The 17,749-nt window shown below is 44.1% G+C and overlaps 1 protein-coding gene across 1 annotated transcript in view; it reads right to left on the reverse strand.

The window, feature by feature from the left end:
- The window catches only part of LOC148524999 (uncharacterized), a 79,091-nt gene extending 62,913 nt beyond the window's left edge, over positions 1-16,178 (reverse strand). Inside the window, exons 1-2 of the mRNA XM_088471490.1 lie at positions 16,079-16,178; positions 3,172-3,305 (exon numbers count right to left, since the gene is read on the reverse strand). Coding sequence (XP_088327616.1) covers positions 3,172-3,305; positions 16,079-16,178 — 234 coding nt within the window. The remainder of the gene's footprint in view (positions 1-3,171; positions 3,306-16,078) is intronic.
- Between the last annotated feature and the right edge of the window lie 1,571 nt (positions 16,179-17,749).

Here is a 17,749-nt window from a genome sequence, read left to right on the forward strand (position 1 = left end):
CCTGAAGGGGGCACCTGGCTCCATTGTCACCCGGTCATTCCGGGTACTGCTGAGGAGGAGCTGCATGGAGAAGGAGCCGCAGATCGGCGCTCCTCAATTCTCCCCTCCCTCCCTCGGCTCAATCCTGAACTCCGGCATCCGCAGTGCACTATGGGAGTGACGTCATGACGGCACTCCCGTAGTTCCGAGGAGCGGGCTCAGGGACGGACGCAGGCAGGCACTGGAGCGGTAAGGTAAGTGTTGTGTTTGCAGGCACTACAGGGGGCATTACTACTGGGGGCATCCTTTGGGGGCACTACAGCGGCCTTACTACTGGGGGCACTACTACTGGGGGCATTTCAAGAGGCAATACTACTGGGGGCACTACAAGGGCAACAACTGCGGGCACTATAGGGGGGCCTTACTACTGGGGTCGCTGCAGGGGGCATTACTACTGGGGGCACTACTACAGGGGGCATTACTTTTATGGGCATTATCATGGGCATTACTACAGGGAGCATTATTACTACTGGGGGCACTGCATAGGGGGACCACTACTGAGGGCACTGTATATGGGGCACTGCATAGGGCAACCACTACTGGGGGCATTGTATAAGGGGCACTACTGGAGGCACTGCATAGGAGGACAACTACTGGGGGCACTGCATTGGGGGACCACTACTGGGGCACTGCATTTGGGCACCACTGGAGGTACTGCATAGGGGGACCATTACTGGGGGGCACTACATAGGCAGGCACTGCATAGGAGGGGGATCTCTACTGAGGGAACTGCATAGGGGGACCACTACTGGAGGCACTGTATAAAAGGAACTGCATAGGGGTGCGGCGGCAGCTGGGGCTGGCACAGGTGGTGGGGGGTGGTAAATTTTAATTCGGGGGGGTGTACCAACATTTATCTTGCCTCTGGGCACCTGGGATGAAGTTACACCACTGCCCCTGTACCCGCATATACAGCCTCCACCCCCATTTTTGGTTATATATATATATATATATATATTTTATTTGTGTATATATATATATATATATGTATATATATATATATATGTATATATATATATATATAGCAGTTCATAGGAAAATCGCACACAAATAATCAGTGATTGGGTGCAGGGTCAATAAGTCTTAGTACAAAAAACACTTAGCTGCATCCATAGGAACAGTCAAGATAGACCAGCACACCAGCCTTATAGCAAAAATTTATCCATTTATTTTAAAATAGAAAACAAGCCATCAAGCTGCATGTCAAAATATTCAGTGGTATACCGATACTTATCAAAGTAGTGCAGTCTCAAGCATAGTGATAGCTCCCAGCCCCGACAGCTGTTTCGGTGTTACCACCTTCATCAAGGGTCAGCCACACTGAATGTGTCAGCAGAGGCCGTATAAATACCAAACTACCTAATGGTGAAAACAATGGATTAATTTTTGCTATAAGGCTGGTGTGCTGGTCGATCTTGACTGTTCCTATGGATGCAGCTAAGTGTTTTTTGTACTAAGACTTATTGACCCTGCACCCAATCACTGATTATTTGTGTGCGATTTTCCTATGAACTGCTATAACACAAAGAAAGGATTTTTTTTGTTTGAAAATTAACATTATTATTTTCTTTTTTGAATCGTTATTTTTGCTGAAAATATTTTTAATTTAATTTTAAAAATGTAAAAATGTAATTCTCAATTCCATTTGGATGGTGCATTGTGGTGCTCACCCTTCACTAATCCCTCCCAGCACTAATGTACTCTCGTATTGGCCCAGATGTACTAAACTCTGAAAAGTGATAAACTGGAGAGTGATAAACCACCAGCCACTCAGCTCCTAACTGTCATTTTTCAAACACAGGGGTCTAGTTACTTATGCTGGGCATACACGGCCAGATAAAATGTCTGTCAGACCGACAGACATTTTATCTGTCAGCCTGCCAGCCGCAGATTTTGACGGCATACACTGTGAGAGTTCTCTCACAGTGTATCAGCCTGACATCCGCGCTCTGCCCCCGGGGGAGGAGACATTTCCCTGTTCTTTCCGTAGGAAGGAACACAGGAAATGTCTGTCTGTCAACCGCAGCCGATGCGGCCGACAGTTTACCGGTAAATATCGCATCGGACGGGCATGCTGGACAATCCGGCATGCCCGACCGAGCAATATTTAACCCTCGGTTGCCCCCCCACACACTACAATTATAGGGGCGATCCGATGATATCAGGCCGATCGCCCCGATAATTGTAGCGTGTATGGCCAGCATAACACAGGGCCTGATTCACTCCGGATCGCTATTCTGCTTATACGTACGCAACGCAGTTGCTAATATAAGCAGTGATTTGTAAATGTTTGCATTTGCATTGCGATCACAGCCTAACAAAGATGCCCACTTCCCCTTACTCACATCAGTATACTTGGACAATATAGCTAAACAATCGGTAACATTGAGTAACATCGAACCCAAACACTCAGTTAATGCAGGTCAGACCTCCCTGGGGAATTGCTTACTTCCGCGCACGCTAGTAGCCCTCAGGCAGCGTCTGGTATCGCAGTGGTTAATTTATGCACGCCCATGCAACAGCGTTTAAACGCACTGGCACACCTGTGTTCGGCCAACCACCCCCCATCACCACCCACAAACGGCACTTCCTGTCAATCACTCTGCCATGGATCTGCGTAGCCTCTGCGATCACAGTCCCTATAGCAGCGTCTGGTTCACGCATGGCTCAGTGCAAATTAATCGTCCGATTGCGTGTGCGTATAAGCAACTGCGTTCCTTGCTGAATCATGCCCATAAACGATGTAACTAAAAAGTACAAATGTGACATGAAATAGTGACAGCCACAAATCTCCACTTTTAATTATAACATAAGTTAGATTCCGATAAGTAGTGTTTAAAATAAAGAAAAAGTTGTAATGAATTAAGGGGTGGTGCAAAAGTGACAGCAAGCAGGGTGGTGAAGTGACCGTGTGTACTGGCTCACACAGCCCTTGTACAGAACCCCTTCTTCTAAACTGTCACATTGGGGATCTGCAAGGATGAACTTGAAAAGGTGGAATGCAGGCAAACATTAGTGCCCTAAATATGAGCTCTGCCGCTGCATTCATGACCTCCCATTGAATAATGAAACTTTATTTGTCATACATTAATACATTTTATAACTATTTGAAAAACTTTTTTTTATACATACCACACTGTCAATGTTGTTTGTGTTGATATTTTCGTGAAATTGCACCAAACTTGTCCTGTTATATTTACAAGGATGTAGCGCAGCGCTCATCAAAATGATCATAAATGGAATGGCAATACCATATTTGAGGAAAGCTGAAAAGAAATGAAATAGAAACAAACAAACTAGTTCACAAAATATAAATAAAGATGCAATTGTTTTATTCAACCTCCAGTTCTAAAAAACAGGTTTTATTAATGAAGAGTCTGACTAATAGGGCTATAATCATTGGCGCGCTCTATCCAGGACACACATGGTTCAAGATTTATGCACCCCAGACATACTCCAGCATCTATAGGGTGTGGTATAGATGATACAGATAGACAGTAATTAGATAGACAGTAATTACATAGACACCTGGGGCGGGATGCAGTAAATGAAAAATAAGGTAACCGCATTTTCCGTATGCATCATTCTCCTGGCCGCCAGGCTCCGATGGGGATGGTAACGCCATCTTTTGCTGGCGTTACCCCATAGAAGCCTATGGGTTTCTACCACATCGCGCTGCTATGAGGGATCCGATCGGGTCCCTCCCAGCATGCTGCCGCGTCACTCTGCACATGCGCAGATGGACTCCCGAGCAGGCCCGCCAAGAGCCGTGGCGGGGCCCCAGTAATAGGGGGCATGGCCTAATAGCGGGAGGTGTGGCCACGCCCCCTTGCCGATAGAAAAAAAAAATAAAGATTTGCAGCGCCGCGCGCTGGGGAGGGGGGCACTCTGAGCCCCCTCAGCCCAGCGCAAAGCCAGGGGGGGGGCGCGATCAGAGTGATCGCTCCCCCGCACAGGCATAGGAGACTGCTGTGGCTGCTCCTCAGCAGCCACGAGCAGTCTCCAACTGCAGCTCAGCCCCCGCCGGGCCCCTCAGAAAGCCCGGGCCCCCCCCCTCTCGGCGCCCCTGCTCCCGAGACATAAACCCGGAAGTCCACTGTGCAGCAGAGATCGCAAAGGACAGCTCTTATCGGAAGAGCTGTCCTTTGCTGTACTGATCGCATATGTTAGCATATGCACTATCAGTACAAATGCGATGTCCGGCAGTAAGTGTTACTGTATCCTGCCCCAGATGTTAGACAGTCAATAGTTAGACTGGGACAAACATGGGACATGTTTTTTTAGCCCTAATCTTCATCCTAACCCACCCCTTGGTGACTAACCCTCCCTCCTGGTACCTAACCCTAACTGTCTGGGTAAGTGCCTAACCCTAACTCTAAACCTAACAAACAAAAAAAAAGTCTCGATCGTTTTTGCCATATCAGCTCTTTATAAATTTGGAAATTATGATAGCCCTTTTACACCGAACTGAAAATCCTGGGATGATGCACATGAACGTGCATCAACCGAGGACTTTTGTCTGTGTAAACGGATCCACCCGGGTCCAGGGATCCGGGGATCCAACTCAGGTAGCTTGCAGGGTTGGCATTGGGTCGTTCTCTTGTCAACCTGCAGTATAAGCAGCGCGATCCGGGTCACGATGACCCAGATCGTGCCACATACTGCCCGATTGTCATCTCCAAGCGCCACTCAAGCCAATCTCCAAGCGTCCACTGCAAGGCCAGAAGGACCGGATCACTGAACCTGGCTCTAGTGTGAAATGTGCCGACCCGGGCATAGACCAGGTCGGTGCCGCAGTGAACAAGGGATCTGTCCCGGGTCTGATCCAGGTTGGAAACATGTTCCAATTCCCAGGGCTTTGGTATAAAAGGGGTATTACACAGATTCTGTCGCTGGCTGACTTCAAAGGGTTTATTTACTAAAGTGAGAGTTTTTAGAAGTTGAGATGTTGCCCATAGCAACCAGTTACATTTTAGCTATTATCTTCTAGAAGGTTCTAGATAAATGTTAAGTAGAATCTGAATTGTTGCTATGGGCAAGATCTCCACTTCTAAAAACTCTCACTTTAGTAAATATAGCCCTAGTCATACTTGCCAACTCTTCCTGATTGTCAGGGAGACTCCCTGAAATAGCAGCAATAAGCTTGACTCCCTGGAGAGTCTAGCAATCTCCCTGATTGTGTCTTACCCCCATTATGTAGCCGTTATATACTTGGGGGAAAAAAAAATAAAATCAGAGATATAGGACCTCATTCAGAGCCGCTCAAAAAATGCGAGCGCTCGCTCTGAATGAGGGCGGCCACATCTAAAAACTTATCCAGCCTCCTGGCAGCTCGCTAGGCTGTGGGTTACCACCCACAGCCTTAACGAGCGGCCAGGATGATGGTCGCGATCATCGCGGCTTGCGACGAGACCCTTGTGGTAGGGTCTCGTCTGCCGCAAGCCCCAGAGAGTTTTCGGCTCTAATACAGCCGGAAGCTCTCCCACTGACATCACTGGTGATGTCAGTGGGGCCGACCACAAACGGCAGGCGTTCGCATGGGAACGCCTTCGTTTGTGAAGCCACCCCCTGCCACGCCTACAAAACGGGTCGAGCTATCGATCAACATCCGTCCCTTTTGTAGTGAGAATTTTTCTCTCGCTCCGGGGCTTGCGCACGCGCAGTGCGGCCGCTGCGCGTGCGCACAGCCAAACATCGACCCGCTTGCGATCGGGTCTGAATGAGACCCATATACATTCAAATGAGTGCAATTTACCTGCATTGGTAATAAAACACAATGATCCCCATGGCTACATGCATTTTCATATAAGGTTTCCCGTGGCCAATTATATGGAACCCAATGTAAAATACAATACATGAGCAAGACCTGAAAAGTATCAGTGTGTTTTCATCAATAAATAGATCTTACTAACTGCTTTAGGGCTCATTTACATTTGGATGTAAGTAAATTTTGCAGCACGCCTCCCAGATGTAGCAGCACATGTCCACTTTACCCATACTTGCCTACTTTTGAAAAAGCATTTCAGGGAGTTTGTGAAAGCAACACCTATGAGCACGGCGGTAATGTGGACGTGTACTACTACATCTGAGAGGCGTGTTATAAACCTGACTTTCATCCAAATGTAAATGAGCCCCAAAGCAGTTAGTGAGAACTACTTGTATATGAAAACACACTGATACTCTTCAGAAAATGCATGTAGCCATAGAGATCATTGTGCCTTATAACCAATGCAAGCAAATTATACTAATGATCCCATTTGAAATTTATATATATATATATATATATATATATATTTATATTTGGTGTTTTTTTATATAACAGCGTCATAGGTGCAATCGGGGAGATTGCTGGACTCTTCAGGGAATTTGCTACTATTTCAGGGAGTCTCTCTTGGCAAGTATGACTTTACTGCTGCAATCCTAGTGCTGCTTTCACAATCTTCCTGAAATGCTTTTACAAAAGTAGGAAAGTATGGTCCTAGTATCCATTTCATCTGGTTTTGTACAGCCACAGAACCTGTGTAATTCATATGTGTCCTGAATTAAAGGGATGATATGGCTAGCCTATTATTACGGATTTTAGCATCTATGCAACAAAATAAGTGCCCTGTGCCTGTGGATACTTTTTTATTGGCACAAAAAACAAAACAGTTACTTGTGACTGTTAGAGGATGAAGTTAGTATTCATATATGAGGGTGTTTAAAGCAAAGCAAATCCAAATGTACGAACCTGGAACCGGATGAAATAGGAATAGATTGTTGTTATAACATGAAGTAAAATGAATGCCTAAAATATCATTAAAGGGTCATTAGGCTGGTAAATTAGCTGATGTAAATTAATTTATAATGATGAACAGGCTTGTTTTACGCTTTGTTACACAACTGATTTTTAACTGCTCTATTCATATATTTATGAGTCACTAATAAGACTATTTAGGAGAGCTGAAAGAGCCTTCTCACATCCTGCTTCCCACCTAGAGGGAGCTAAGAATTTGTAACTTTTCATCTCCAAGTCTCCTTGAGAAAGCATTGCAAAGCTGGAACGTTTGTGGCTAGGGATTAGTTCCTCTATTACCAATAGTTGGCAGAGTCGTAACTAGACTTTTTGGTGCCCTGTGCCAGAAAGAGCATTGGTGCCCCCCCTTTCCCATTTTTTAATAGGGACATAAGACAGCGCACCTGAAAAAGAGCCAAGGTCTCATGGGGAAGGGCCAGATAAGAGATAGTGGAGGCCAGGAGATGCTGGGGATAAAAGAAGAAGTGAGAATGATAATAAACAAGAAAAGTGACAGGCCCGAACAGTGCCTCCTGCCCTGCGGTGCCCTGTCCCATGGCACTGGTCGCACCACCCTAGTTATGGCCCTGGTAGTTGGTCAATTCTGGTTGGAGATCGAGGTAAAAATTAAAGGAAGATTTTGTATTGCTAGGTCTGCCATGTGTAATAACTGTTTTCATATTGTTGAATTTATAATGGCCATTGCTAGTATTATGTATCAAACCTAAAAATTACAAGTGGAGCAGATGTCCATAGCAACTAATCAGGATTACCTATAATTTTATAGAATGTACTAGATAAAAGATTTCTACTGTAAAAGCTAATGGGCTACTTCATCACTTGTCCTTTTTAGAAGGTTTGAAACATTTAATGAGATGTCTGGACCAAGAAACTCCCTTTCACTTCAACTAGACTTCTAAATTAATTACAATATCTGATGGTTAACAAATTGTGTATTTGTGCAAATATTCAGTTCCATTGACAATTATGCAATGTCTGCAGACTACTTTCAAAGGTCAGAATATCTCCTGAGGAACACTGTTCTCAGACAGAGGAACCCAGGTTCTAATATCATTAGGCCCTGGACCCACCAAACTGCTCGAGGGGATGATCTACCATTTTCCTCTTTTTTTGCAGCTGGATCAGTTCATGTGTATCTGGCTCCCTGTAATATGTATCAATGGGATTATATAGATGCTCTCAGTACACAAAGTATGGTTCAGACCAGTGAAGGCTCCAGAGATAGGGCTGCAGCAAAGTCCAAAATTCAAATAGGGGAGCCACACCTGCTGCTTCTTAAGCTTCTGAAGTGAGTGGGGCCAGCTGCCCAATCACTGCTGGCCACAGTGATCGGGTCACAGCAGCAGCCGCGGCTACATAAGCCGTGGCTGCTCCTTCTATGGAAGTGCGCCGGGAGGGGGGTGCCGCCGGTGCCCGATCACTATGGCCAGCAGTGATTGGGACACAAAGTAGGGGGAACCGCAGGTGTAGAGGGACCAGCAGGTCCCTCTGAGATGGGTGGCTGCTGGAATTTAACTTCCAGCAAGCCGCCCACTGGGCGTTTCTGACTGGTCAAATCAGATATGACCATGTCAGGAAAAGCCCTGTCTGGTATGGTCGTATCTGATGCGACCGTGCCAGGCAAGTGGTTAAAGGACTTGAAGGATCTGCTGCTCATGTCTTGGTGCCAGATACTACAGGACATCAGAGGTCTTGTGGAGTCCATGCCTCGGTGGGTCAGAACTGTTTTGGTGGCATGAGGGGGACCTACACAATATTAGCGATGTGGTTTTAATGTTGTGGTTGATAGGTGCATATACATACGTACACCCAATTCAGGAAAAAGTATTCAATCTGGTAAAAAAGGCAAAAGAGTCCTATATGAGTGACCTCCGCCATGCATCATTATGCTTTATCGGCTACATAATTCCAATTCCTTTGCAATAAAAAATATTAATCCTAAGTGCCTGATTCAGAGATGGATGCAATTCTGATTTTTACGCAAATCAATCGATTGTTTGCCTTTGCGCATGTGTATAAACCGCACGCACAGCAATTGGTTTGCGATTACAGCCGCACAGAGGATCCAATCGCCAAGTGCGAGTAAGGTAGTCAGCGTTTGGGAGAGGTAATGTGGGGTTCACCAGGCAAACGCAGGCGAATCTGACCGTTTAAATGCTATTTCATGGGAGTGCATAAATTGGAATCGGCATGTAATGCCGGTGGCTTTTTAGCCGCCGGATCAAATACCGACAGCGGCAGCCCGACAGGTCAAAATCCCGACTGCAGCAGGTAATTACTCCAACCCTCCCCTCTCCCTACCCTAACTCTCCCTTAGCAGTGCCTAACCCTAACCTCCCCCCGTTAGTGCCTAAACCTAACCCCCGCTCCCTCCACCCTAAACCTAACCCTCCCAGGGGGTGCCTAACCGCAACTCCCCTTTTCCCTACCCTAACCCCCCCGGGGGTCCCTAAAGTTAACTCTCCCTCCCCGCGGCTAGATGCTAAGACACCCGGCTTACCTTCGTTCGGTATGTCAGGTGTCGGGATTTAGTAGTGGGGCTAATGATAGGCGTCAGGATTTTGACGCCTATCTTTAGTCCCATGTAGGGATGTGATTGTCGGGATATCGGCTGGCGGGATAGCGCACGCCAGTATCCTCACTGCATCCCGCATAAATTAGTCATTCCAATCTCTTTAGCAGCAGGTGAGCTCACTGCGTGTCAGGAGAGCTGCAGAGTCTGCAACTGGGCAGACCTGTCGCATATAAAGCATGGCTGCCTGCTGTGCGGCGATGGTACCGATGTTTACGCTATTGCACATCATTGTACGGATATGAGAAGGAGCAGTGTGTGTGTTTGGAAAGCATTAGCATATTTTGGCAACTGCGATTTGTGGGAGCATACAGTTACGATTGCATTACTGTCCGTCTACGAATCAGGTCCTTATTACACTATTAGTGAATGATGACATTAAAAGTACTCAAGCACAGGGATCACTACGCAAGGAGGATCAGTTGCGTCAGGTGTCTTGCACCACATAGCGCAAAAGAGAAGTCTACGAGGACACATCTGTACATAAATACATGTGCGTTTCTTTGCTTCTGTCAAACTTGAATTAAAATCACTTCTCTCGTCTTTAAAACGTCTAATAAAATTTTATTTACGTGTCAAATAAAGAGAAAAAGATTACGTGGTTACATCACTAAAATCTGCTACATCTGCTTTTTCTTCCAGGAAGGTTAAATAAAAATAGCTTTCTCAAAAAATGTAACGTATCAAACTTCCTGGAATGTTTCAGATAAACCTATAATGACTCAGTATTTACTGTGAGAAGTGAAACTAAACATTCCTGGACCTAACAACAACATTTTGAAACCAATGTAGAAATTATGACACAACAATGAGAATGGTGAAAATCAAATTTGCACAGCAGCGGAATGCACATGAAAGGGTAGCACACACCCTGGAGAGAAGCCTCTTATTACTCCCCCAAAGCAGGGGGTGTCCAAACTACAACATGGGCGCCAAAGACAGCACACCACCTGCTGCAATACTACTGCTGTGTGGCTGTATTTGGAGCACAGATGTGAGGCATATTATTAACTGGGGGTTCTACTGTGTGGTATCTTATACATTTGGGGCACAGATGTGTGGCATATGAATTTGGGGCACAGATGTATGGCATATGAATTGGGGCACTGCTGTGTGTCATATTATACGTTTGTACATTTGGGGCACAGATGTGTGGCATATGAATTTGGGGCACAGATGTATGGCATATTAATTGGGGCACTGCTGTGTGTCATATTATACATTTGGGGCACAGATGTGTGACATTACAAGTAAAGGCACTGCTCTGTGGCATATGAAGTTGGGACACAGATGTTCGCATTAATACAGCATCTCATCACACTGAGTAAAATTAAAAGCTAAAGTCATTAAAAATACTTTTATTTTAAGATTTTATTTAAATTAGTTTTAGTGTTTCTTAGAATAACATTTACTCAGCAAAGAAACCTTACTTAATTGCTTGGAGGCTGTGGGGAAAATATTGTGGCCCTCTGTTTAAAGTAATTTTCTTTAAAGGGCACTCTAAGAAAAAGTTTGGACACTGCTGCCCTAAAGGCTGCGGTAAAGAGATGTGGTGTTGATGATGATGACGACAGCATCAGCAGGGTCTTTTCTGTTTGAAAAAAGTGAGAGACTCCCTCAAATGAAGTTACCAAAGTACTGTATCATTCTTATTAGCTATATAGGACGGAATCGTTATGAAATACCGATGACTTGAATAGCCGGCAGTTGTCATACCGACGCCGAAACCCCAATCAGCTACAATCCCGACTGGGGCTGGTAAGTATCTTAACCCTCCCCTGTCACCCCCCTAACCCTTAGAACATAGTAATTAGCCTAGGCTAATTTGAAGCAAGAGATTCCTTTGTGGGGCACACTTTTGAATAATAGTTATGTGTTCTATTAGAGTAAAATTAAAATATAAAACCTTTATTGGTTCTTCCCATTAAAAAAAGGGGGTATAATGACTCATATAGCAGATATGGTGGAGTCATCCATAAAATAACAAATACATATACAAAAATCACACAAATATAAACAAAAAAAATAAATAAAAATAAAGCGACTATCAAGTGAATTGCTCGAAAATTACTGGTAAGAATATATCACTTCAATGAGTAAATATGGTAGGTTAGGTATAGATCCCAAATAATAAAAAATAAATCAAACATACATATAAAATAAATCAAATTTAGATGGATATATAACCTTGCATATTTCCATATCCAGTTTGATTGTCAGCAATTATCTCTTATGTTTTGTACATCCTTTCCGTTAGTGTAGACGCCCCCTCATTCAAAAAAGGAAGGGGAGAGGAGGGTTTATATGAGTATATATAATTTATCTCTAATGTATTTGGTTTTCGGTCTATAGTAGAATAACCAGGTAGCCACAGTATAAATGGAATAAAGAGACAAGGAAACTTAAATCCTCAATTTAGTACTGAGGGTAATATCTTAGTTTAGAAAGAAAATGATACATTGTTTGAAAATATCAAATTTGTTGCAACATATGCTAAGTGTCTCTCCTCAGACATCAAGTAGCCAAAGCCCTTAATCACAGTTTATACTATTATTTAAGTGGACATATATACTTACAGAATATGTTGCATTTAATCAATCTAGAGCAGCTATCATATGTTCAGAGAAAACACACAAAGAAACAGTGGATTCAAATAAACTTGGTACTAATTCCAATATACTGATTGATTCCATGCATAATTTGTACAGCACTAAAAGAGTGTTTATAAAAAACAATATGGCTTTACCAAAACACATGAGTAAACACAAATATAATAGGATATTACCCCTGGTTGAAATGATGTATTAATTAGTTATGTTACATAAACATCATCAGATAGATGGATAGGAAAAAAATATAGATACGGTACCTGCGTCCCGGATCCTTCTGCTTTCTGGGGTCATCAAAAGAGCGGACCAGAGATGAGAGAGACACCCTAGAACAGTGCCGATAGAAACAACAGTAAAGGTGCCTACACACATGGCAATTTGCTGCCGATCCGACGATGTGTACGTTTTCCCTTGAAACTCCCCCGGCAGCTCCCCGGCAGTCCTGCTCACAATTTGGGACACGATTTGGTGTGTGAACAAACGATACATCGTGTGTCCTTTCTTTTTGTTCAGTGCATCGTATCCCAAATTGCCAGATCTGCCCTACAGCACGGCAGATCTGAAGATGCGATGTGCGACCAGCGGGGACGCGCATCAGCATCGTGATCGTGAGTGGGGACTCACGATTAGGGCATATTTTATACGATCTGTCATTCCGATGCATCAGAATCGGCCAGATTGGGTAAAATATTATTATGTGTGTAGGCACCCTAAGTGCCGGAGACGCTGACCCCATGTGTGGTGTTAGGCAGTCCCTGTTGCTAGAAGCATTGCTGGGGCCAAATGTGCCGCCGGGACCGGTCACTACACACCAGAAAATAAATACCTGGGATGCCAGTAGTAGATGGGTTGCCGACACCAGGACCTGCCGTTCGGGATTCCCTCCTGCAACTTGGAACAGTGACAGGACGTGCGTTTCACCTACGTTGGGCTTGATCACCTGTTTACCTGACTGGAGAGTGGATTAAATAGGAAGTGGTCACCAATCCCATTTAAGACAACATGACTGGTCAGTCTAGATGTCTATCAAACTTGATAGGTCTAATAGGTCCAGGTGAGGACCTATATATTGTTATTATTGTTTTTAAATGAGAGCCTTTCTCTTCACGATTTATTCTTAAGTTTATTCTCCGTTAATTATGTCTCTCAGAGATCACTCAAGTGCCAGTATACAGTAAGGTCACCTAAGATATATTCGTATATGTATTTGTTATTTTAGGGATGACACCACCATATCTGCTATATAAGAGTCATTATATCCCCATTTTTTAATGTGAAAGTTATATTTTAATTTTGCTCTATATAATACATACAGTAACTATTATTCTAAAGTGTGCCCCACAAAGGAATCTCTTGCTTTAAATTAGCCTAGGCTAATTACTATGTTCTAAGTACTTGTTATTTGATTCCTGGGAGCACCTCCAGCTACTTCTTATATTATTTAGGAAATTGATCATTATCTCAATTAATTTCCATTCACTGCTGGTTTGTATATACATATGATTATTCAATTTTTTTGATCCAGTGCAGGATAACATAGCTTTCTAGACCCCCCTAACCCTAAGTCCCCCCAGGGGTACCTAAACCTAACCCCCCCTTCCCTGCACCCTAAACCTAACCCTCCCGTGGGGGGGGTGCCAAACCCTAACCTCCCCCCAGGGGTGTCTAACCCTCCTTCCCCATAGCCTAATCCTAACACTCCCGGGGTGGTGCCTAAACCTAACTGCCCACGGGTGTGCCTAAACCCAACCCTCCCCCCGCCGTGGCTAACACCCCCCCCTTCCCCCCCCCACCCCCCGATTACCTTCATTCGGGATGCCGGCTGATTTGGACTCCTATCTTTAGTCCCGGGTCAGGCTACTATTGTCGGGATTCTGGCGGCCGGCACCACGGCAACCGGTAATCAAACTGCACCCCTATAGGACCAATGTGTGTGTACATACAAAGCGGAGTTTACGGTATATGCTTTTTACTAGAGATGTGCGGTTCGGTTTTACTCGGAAATGTTCGGATCTCAAACACGGCATCATATTGGCTATCCAGCTGTCACGTGTTTTGGATAGCCAATAAGATAAATCCAAACTAATCCGAAATTGCGATAATGGGCGATAAGAACCGAATAAAACCCGCCCATCTCTACTTTTTACATTGTTTGCAAACTAACCTCTTTTACTTGACTCACACATTACGTTACAGCTATGTCCTTATTAACCTAACATTTTTTTGCAATACGGTACAAGATGTTTGGCGCAATTTAGATGCCATGCCATGGATATTCAATAATCACACTGTCCTATCTTTTTCCCACTGCACAGCATCTTTTTTGCACCACAGCCACACACCAAAAGATATGGGGGAGGACAGATGGGTGAGGGTTATATCAAGCCTAGGAGAGAGAGTGCAGAAGTTGCCCAATTTACCAGTGTAAATTGGCAAGATGCTGGATGTATGGGCGGCTCAGTCACCAGTCCCTTGTCTTTAGCATCTTTTTTTGCAACGATTTAGCATGTAATTCCAATAGTGGTGTACGAAGTACGTGTACCTTGTCATTTTATCACATTAGCAGTACAAAAAAAAAGCAAATTGAGTAAATTACTGTGCCCAAAAAACACATAGCACAGCTTAGGCATTTTTCATTGCACGCCAAATGGAGCTATTGGGCACAATTGCAGGTTAGCTGTATGCGGAAACATCTGTATGCACTATACTACTTTTTATGTTTACCTTAAAACGTACAGTGCATCCGGAAAGTATTCACAGCGCTTCACTTTTGCCACATTTTGTTATGTTACAGCCTTATTCCAAAATGGAATACATTTATTTTTGCCCTCAAAATTCTACACACAATACCCCATAATGACAACGTGTAAACAGTTTTTTTGAGATTTTTGCAAATTTAATTAAAAAAAAGCAAAAAACTAAGAAATCACATGTACATAAGTATTCACAGCTTTTGCCATGAAGCTCAAAATTGAGCTCAGGTGCATCCTGCTTCCACTTTCCACTGATAATCCTTGAGATGTTCCTCCAGTTAATTGGAGTCCACCTGTGGTAAATTCAGTTGACTGGACATGATTTTGAAAGGCATACACCTGTCTATATAAGGTCCAACACTTGACAGTGCATGTCAGAGCACAAACCAAGCATGAAGTCCAAGGAATTGTCTGTAGACCTCCGAGACAGGATTGTCTCGAGGCACAAATCTGGTTAAGGGTACAGAAAAATATCTGCTGCTTTGAAGGTCCCAATGAGCACAGTGGCCTCCATCATCCGTAAATGGAAGAAGTTCGGGACCACCAGGACTCTTCCTTAGAGTTGGCCGGCCGTCTAAACTCAGCGATCGGGGGAGAAGGGCCCTAGTCAGGGAGGTGACCAAGAACCCGATGGTCACTCTGTCAGAGCTACAGCATTCCTCTGTGGAGAGAGGAGAACTTTCCAGAAGAACAACCATCTCTGCAGCAATCCACCAATCAAGCCTGTATGCAGTGCCAGATTAAGGTCCACATGGGCCTGGAGATGAAATTTATGAAGGGCCAACTGTGTGCTGCCGCAGGCGGTGTGGCCATTACTGCAAGGGTGTGACTACTGTTGTTGGGGGTTTGGTCTGTATGTGGTCTGTGCTGTGGGGTGTGGCTAGCACCATGAAGGGCAAAGCTACCACCTATCGTCAACCACCCCAAGCTCTCTTTCTATCTATACAGTGGTAGCACGAACACAAAATTCACAGTAAGTCAGTCCCAGGTACCCATAATGTATAGAATTTAAGGTCCTACCTAATGGTTTCAGAGCCCCATTATAATGCAAACTAGTTGGAAAGAAATAAAGAAACTATAGTATAACCAACCTTTCTGTAGGGCACAAAGCGTAGGCTTTATTTAATCAGTGACATAATTTTAATCAAAACTTTTATTCTAAAAATGTTTGCAGTGTAGCTTAGGACACGAGGTCTGTTCAGTGGGAGCATTATGGGAGTGCTGTGGGCATTTTAAGGAACGCGACTGCATACACAGATGCAAGCCACAGGCATAAGGGGCCATAGTCAGATGAAGAAACTGCACCTACCAGGGGGGGTTGGAAGTTTTTTGTCAGGGGGTGACGAAGTCTCTTGTGACAAAATGCGTTGGTAGTGGCCTAAAGACGTGGACGTAGTGACGTCCGTCATTGCCTCTGGAGCCGGCGTGGATTTGTGATGTGAATCTAAGCGGCTACCCTGACTGTGCATCGGAACCGTGCGATCCTTAGGAAGCTAAGCCTGCTGTTTTATACTTTGATGTATGTGAGCTGAGTTTTTGAGTAAAGTGTTGTGTGTTATACTTCTCACGAGTGCGCTCTCCATTCATTGCAGTTCCAGATATTGGCTCTTTTGGCTAAGAGCTGGGAAGTAGCAGCATTACATCTGTGTGATTTAGCTCCGGACATTTGACTGGGAACTCTATGCACAATACTGACAGTACTGTATGAGAATATATATATATATATATATATATATATATACACACACACATATATACACATATACATACATATATACATACACACACTACCGTGTATTTCTGATTCATTTAATGTTATCTTCATTGAAAAACAGTGCTTTTCTTTCAAAAATAAGGAAATTTCTAAGTGACCCCAAACTTTTGATCACTTAGAAATTTCCTTATTTTTTTTTTTAATAATATTTTTATTATTATTATTATTACAAAATTTAAACAGAGAATACGTTTCTCAATATAATTTGCAATTCTAACAATTCTATTACATAGTAATATAGAAAAAACTAAAATGTATGTCATACAATAAAAGACAGATTCTCCACTTATTAGTCAGCATCTCAGAAAAATAATACATAGAACACAACATGAACCATATAGTGACTGTATTGTACAAAAACCCTCCTGCACTACAAAACGAGCTTTAAACAAATTTCCTTATATTTGAAAGAAAAGCACTAAGTGACCCCAAACTTTTGATCACTTAGAAATGTCCTTATTTTTGAAAGAAAATCACTGTTTTTTTTTCAATGAAGATAACATTAAATTAATCAGAAATACACTCTATACATTGTTAATGTGGTAAATGACTATACTAGCTGCAAACGTCTGGTTTTTAAAGGAATATCTACATAGGTGTATAGAGGCCCATTTCCAGCAACCATCACTCCAGTGTTCTAACGGTGCATTGTGTTTGCTAAGCGTGTTAGAAGACTAATGGATGATTAGAAAACCCTTGTGCAGGGGGCGTGGCTTGGCAGCCATTTGAGAAAGCTGGGCTTCCCTGCAGCTCCCGAGGAATATACTGCTGTCCGGCTGCTGGTGACACTCTAGGGGGCCATAAATGATGCACCACTGCCTATAATAACCCCCTCAGACTATTCTGTGTGTCCGGTGCCGTGGTCGCGGAATCGGGGAGTCGCTGGACGCTCCCGCGGATTGCGGCCTGGTCCTTCCACAGAAGCCGGGGCCTCGATTTATGGCCTGAAGTCCGGAGGTGTGGCCGCGGCTAGATTTCGGCGCTTGATCGTCTGTATACGGGAGCGTGGTCCCCCCTGCCTTCTCTGCTGTCACTCTCCCTGACTGTCCTGCCGGAGGGAGAGAGGTTGTTGCCGCCTGCTGTCCGGCTGTCAGCGCCGTTGGGACTCACCGCCCGGAGGTGTGTGGTAAGAGCTGTATATATCCACACACTCTTATAACCTGCCTGACTGAGGATGTTAATCTGCCCTTTCTGACCCAGATTACT

The sequence above is a fragment of the Taudactylus pleione genome, unplaced genomic scaffold, assembly GCF_031769625.1.
Source record: "Taudactylus pleione unplaced genomic scaffold, aTauple2 ptg000114l, whole genome shotgun sequence".
In the NCBI taxonomy this organism is placed as follows: Eukaryota; Metazoa; Chordata; class Amphibia; order Anura; family Myobatrachidae; genus Taudactylus; species Taudactylus pleione.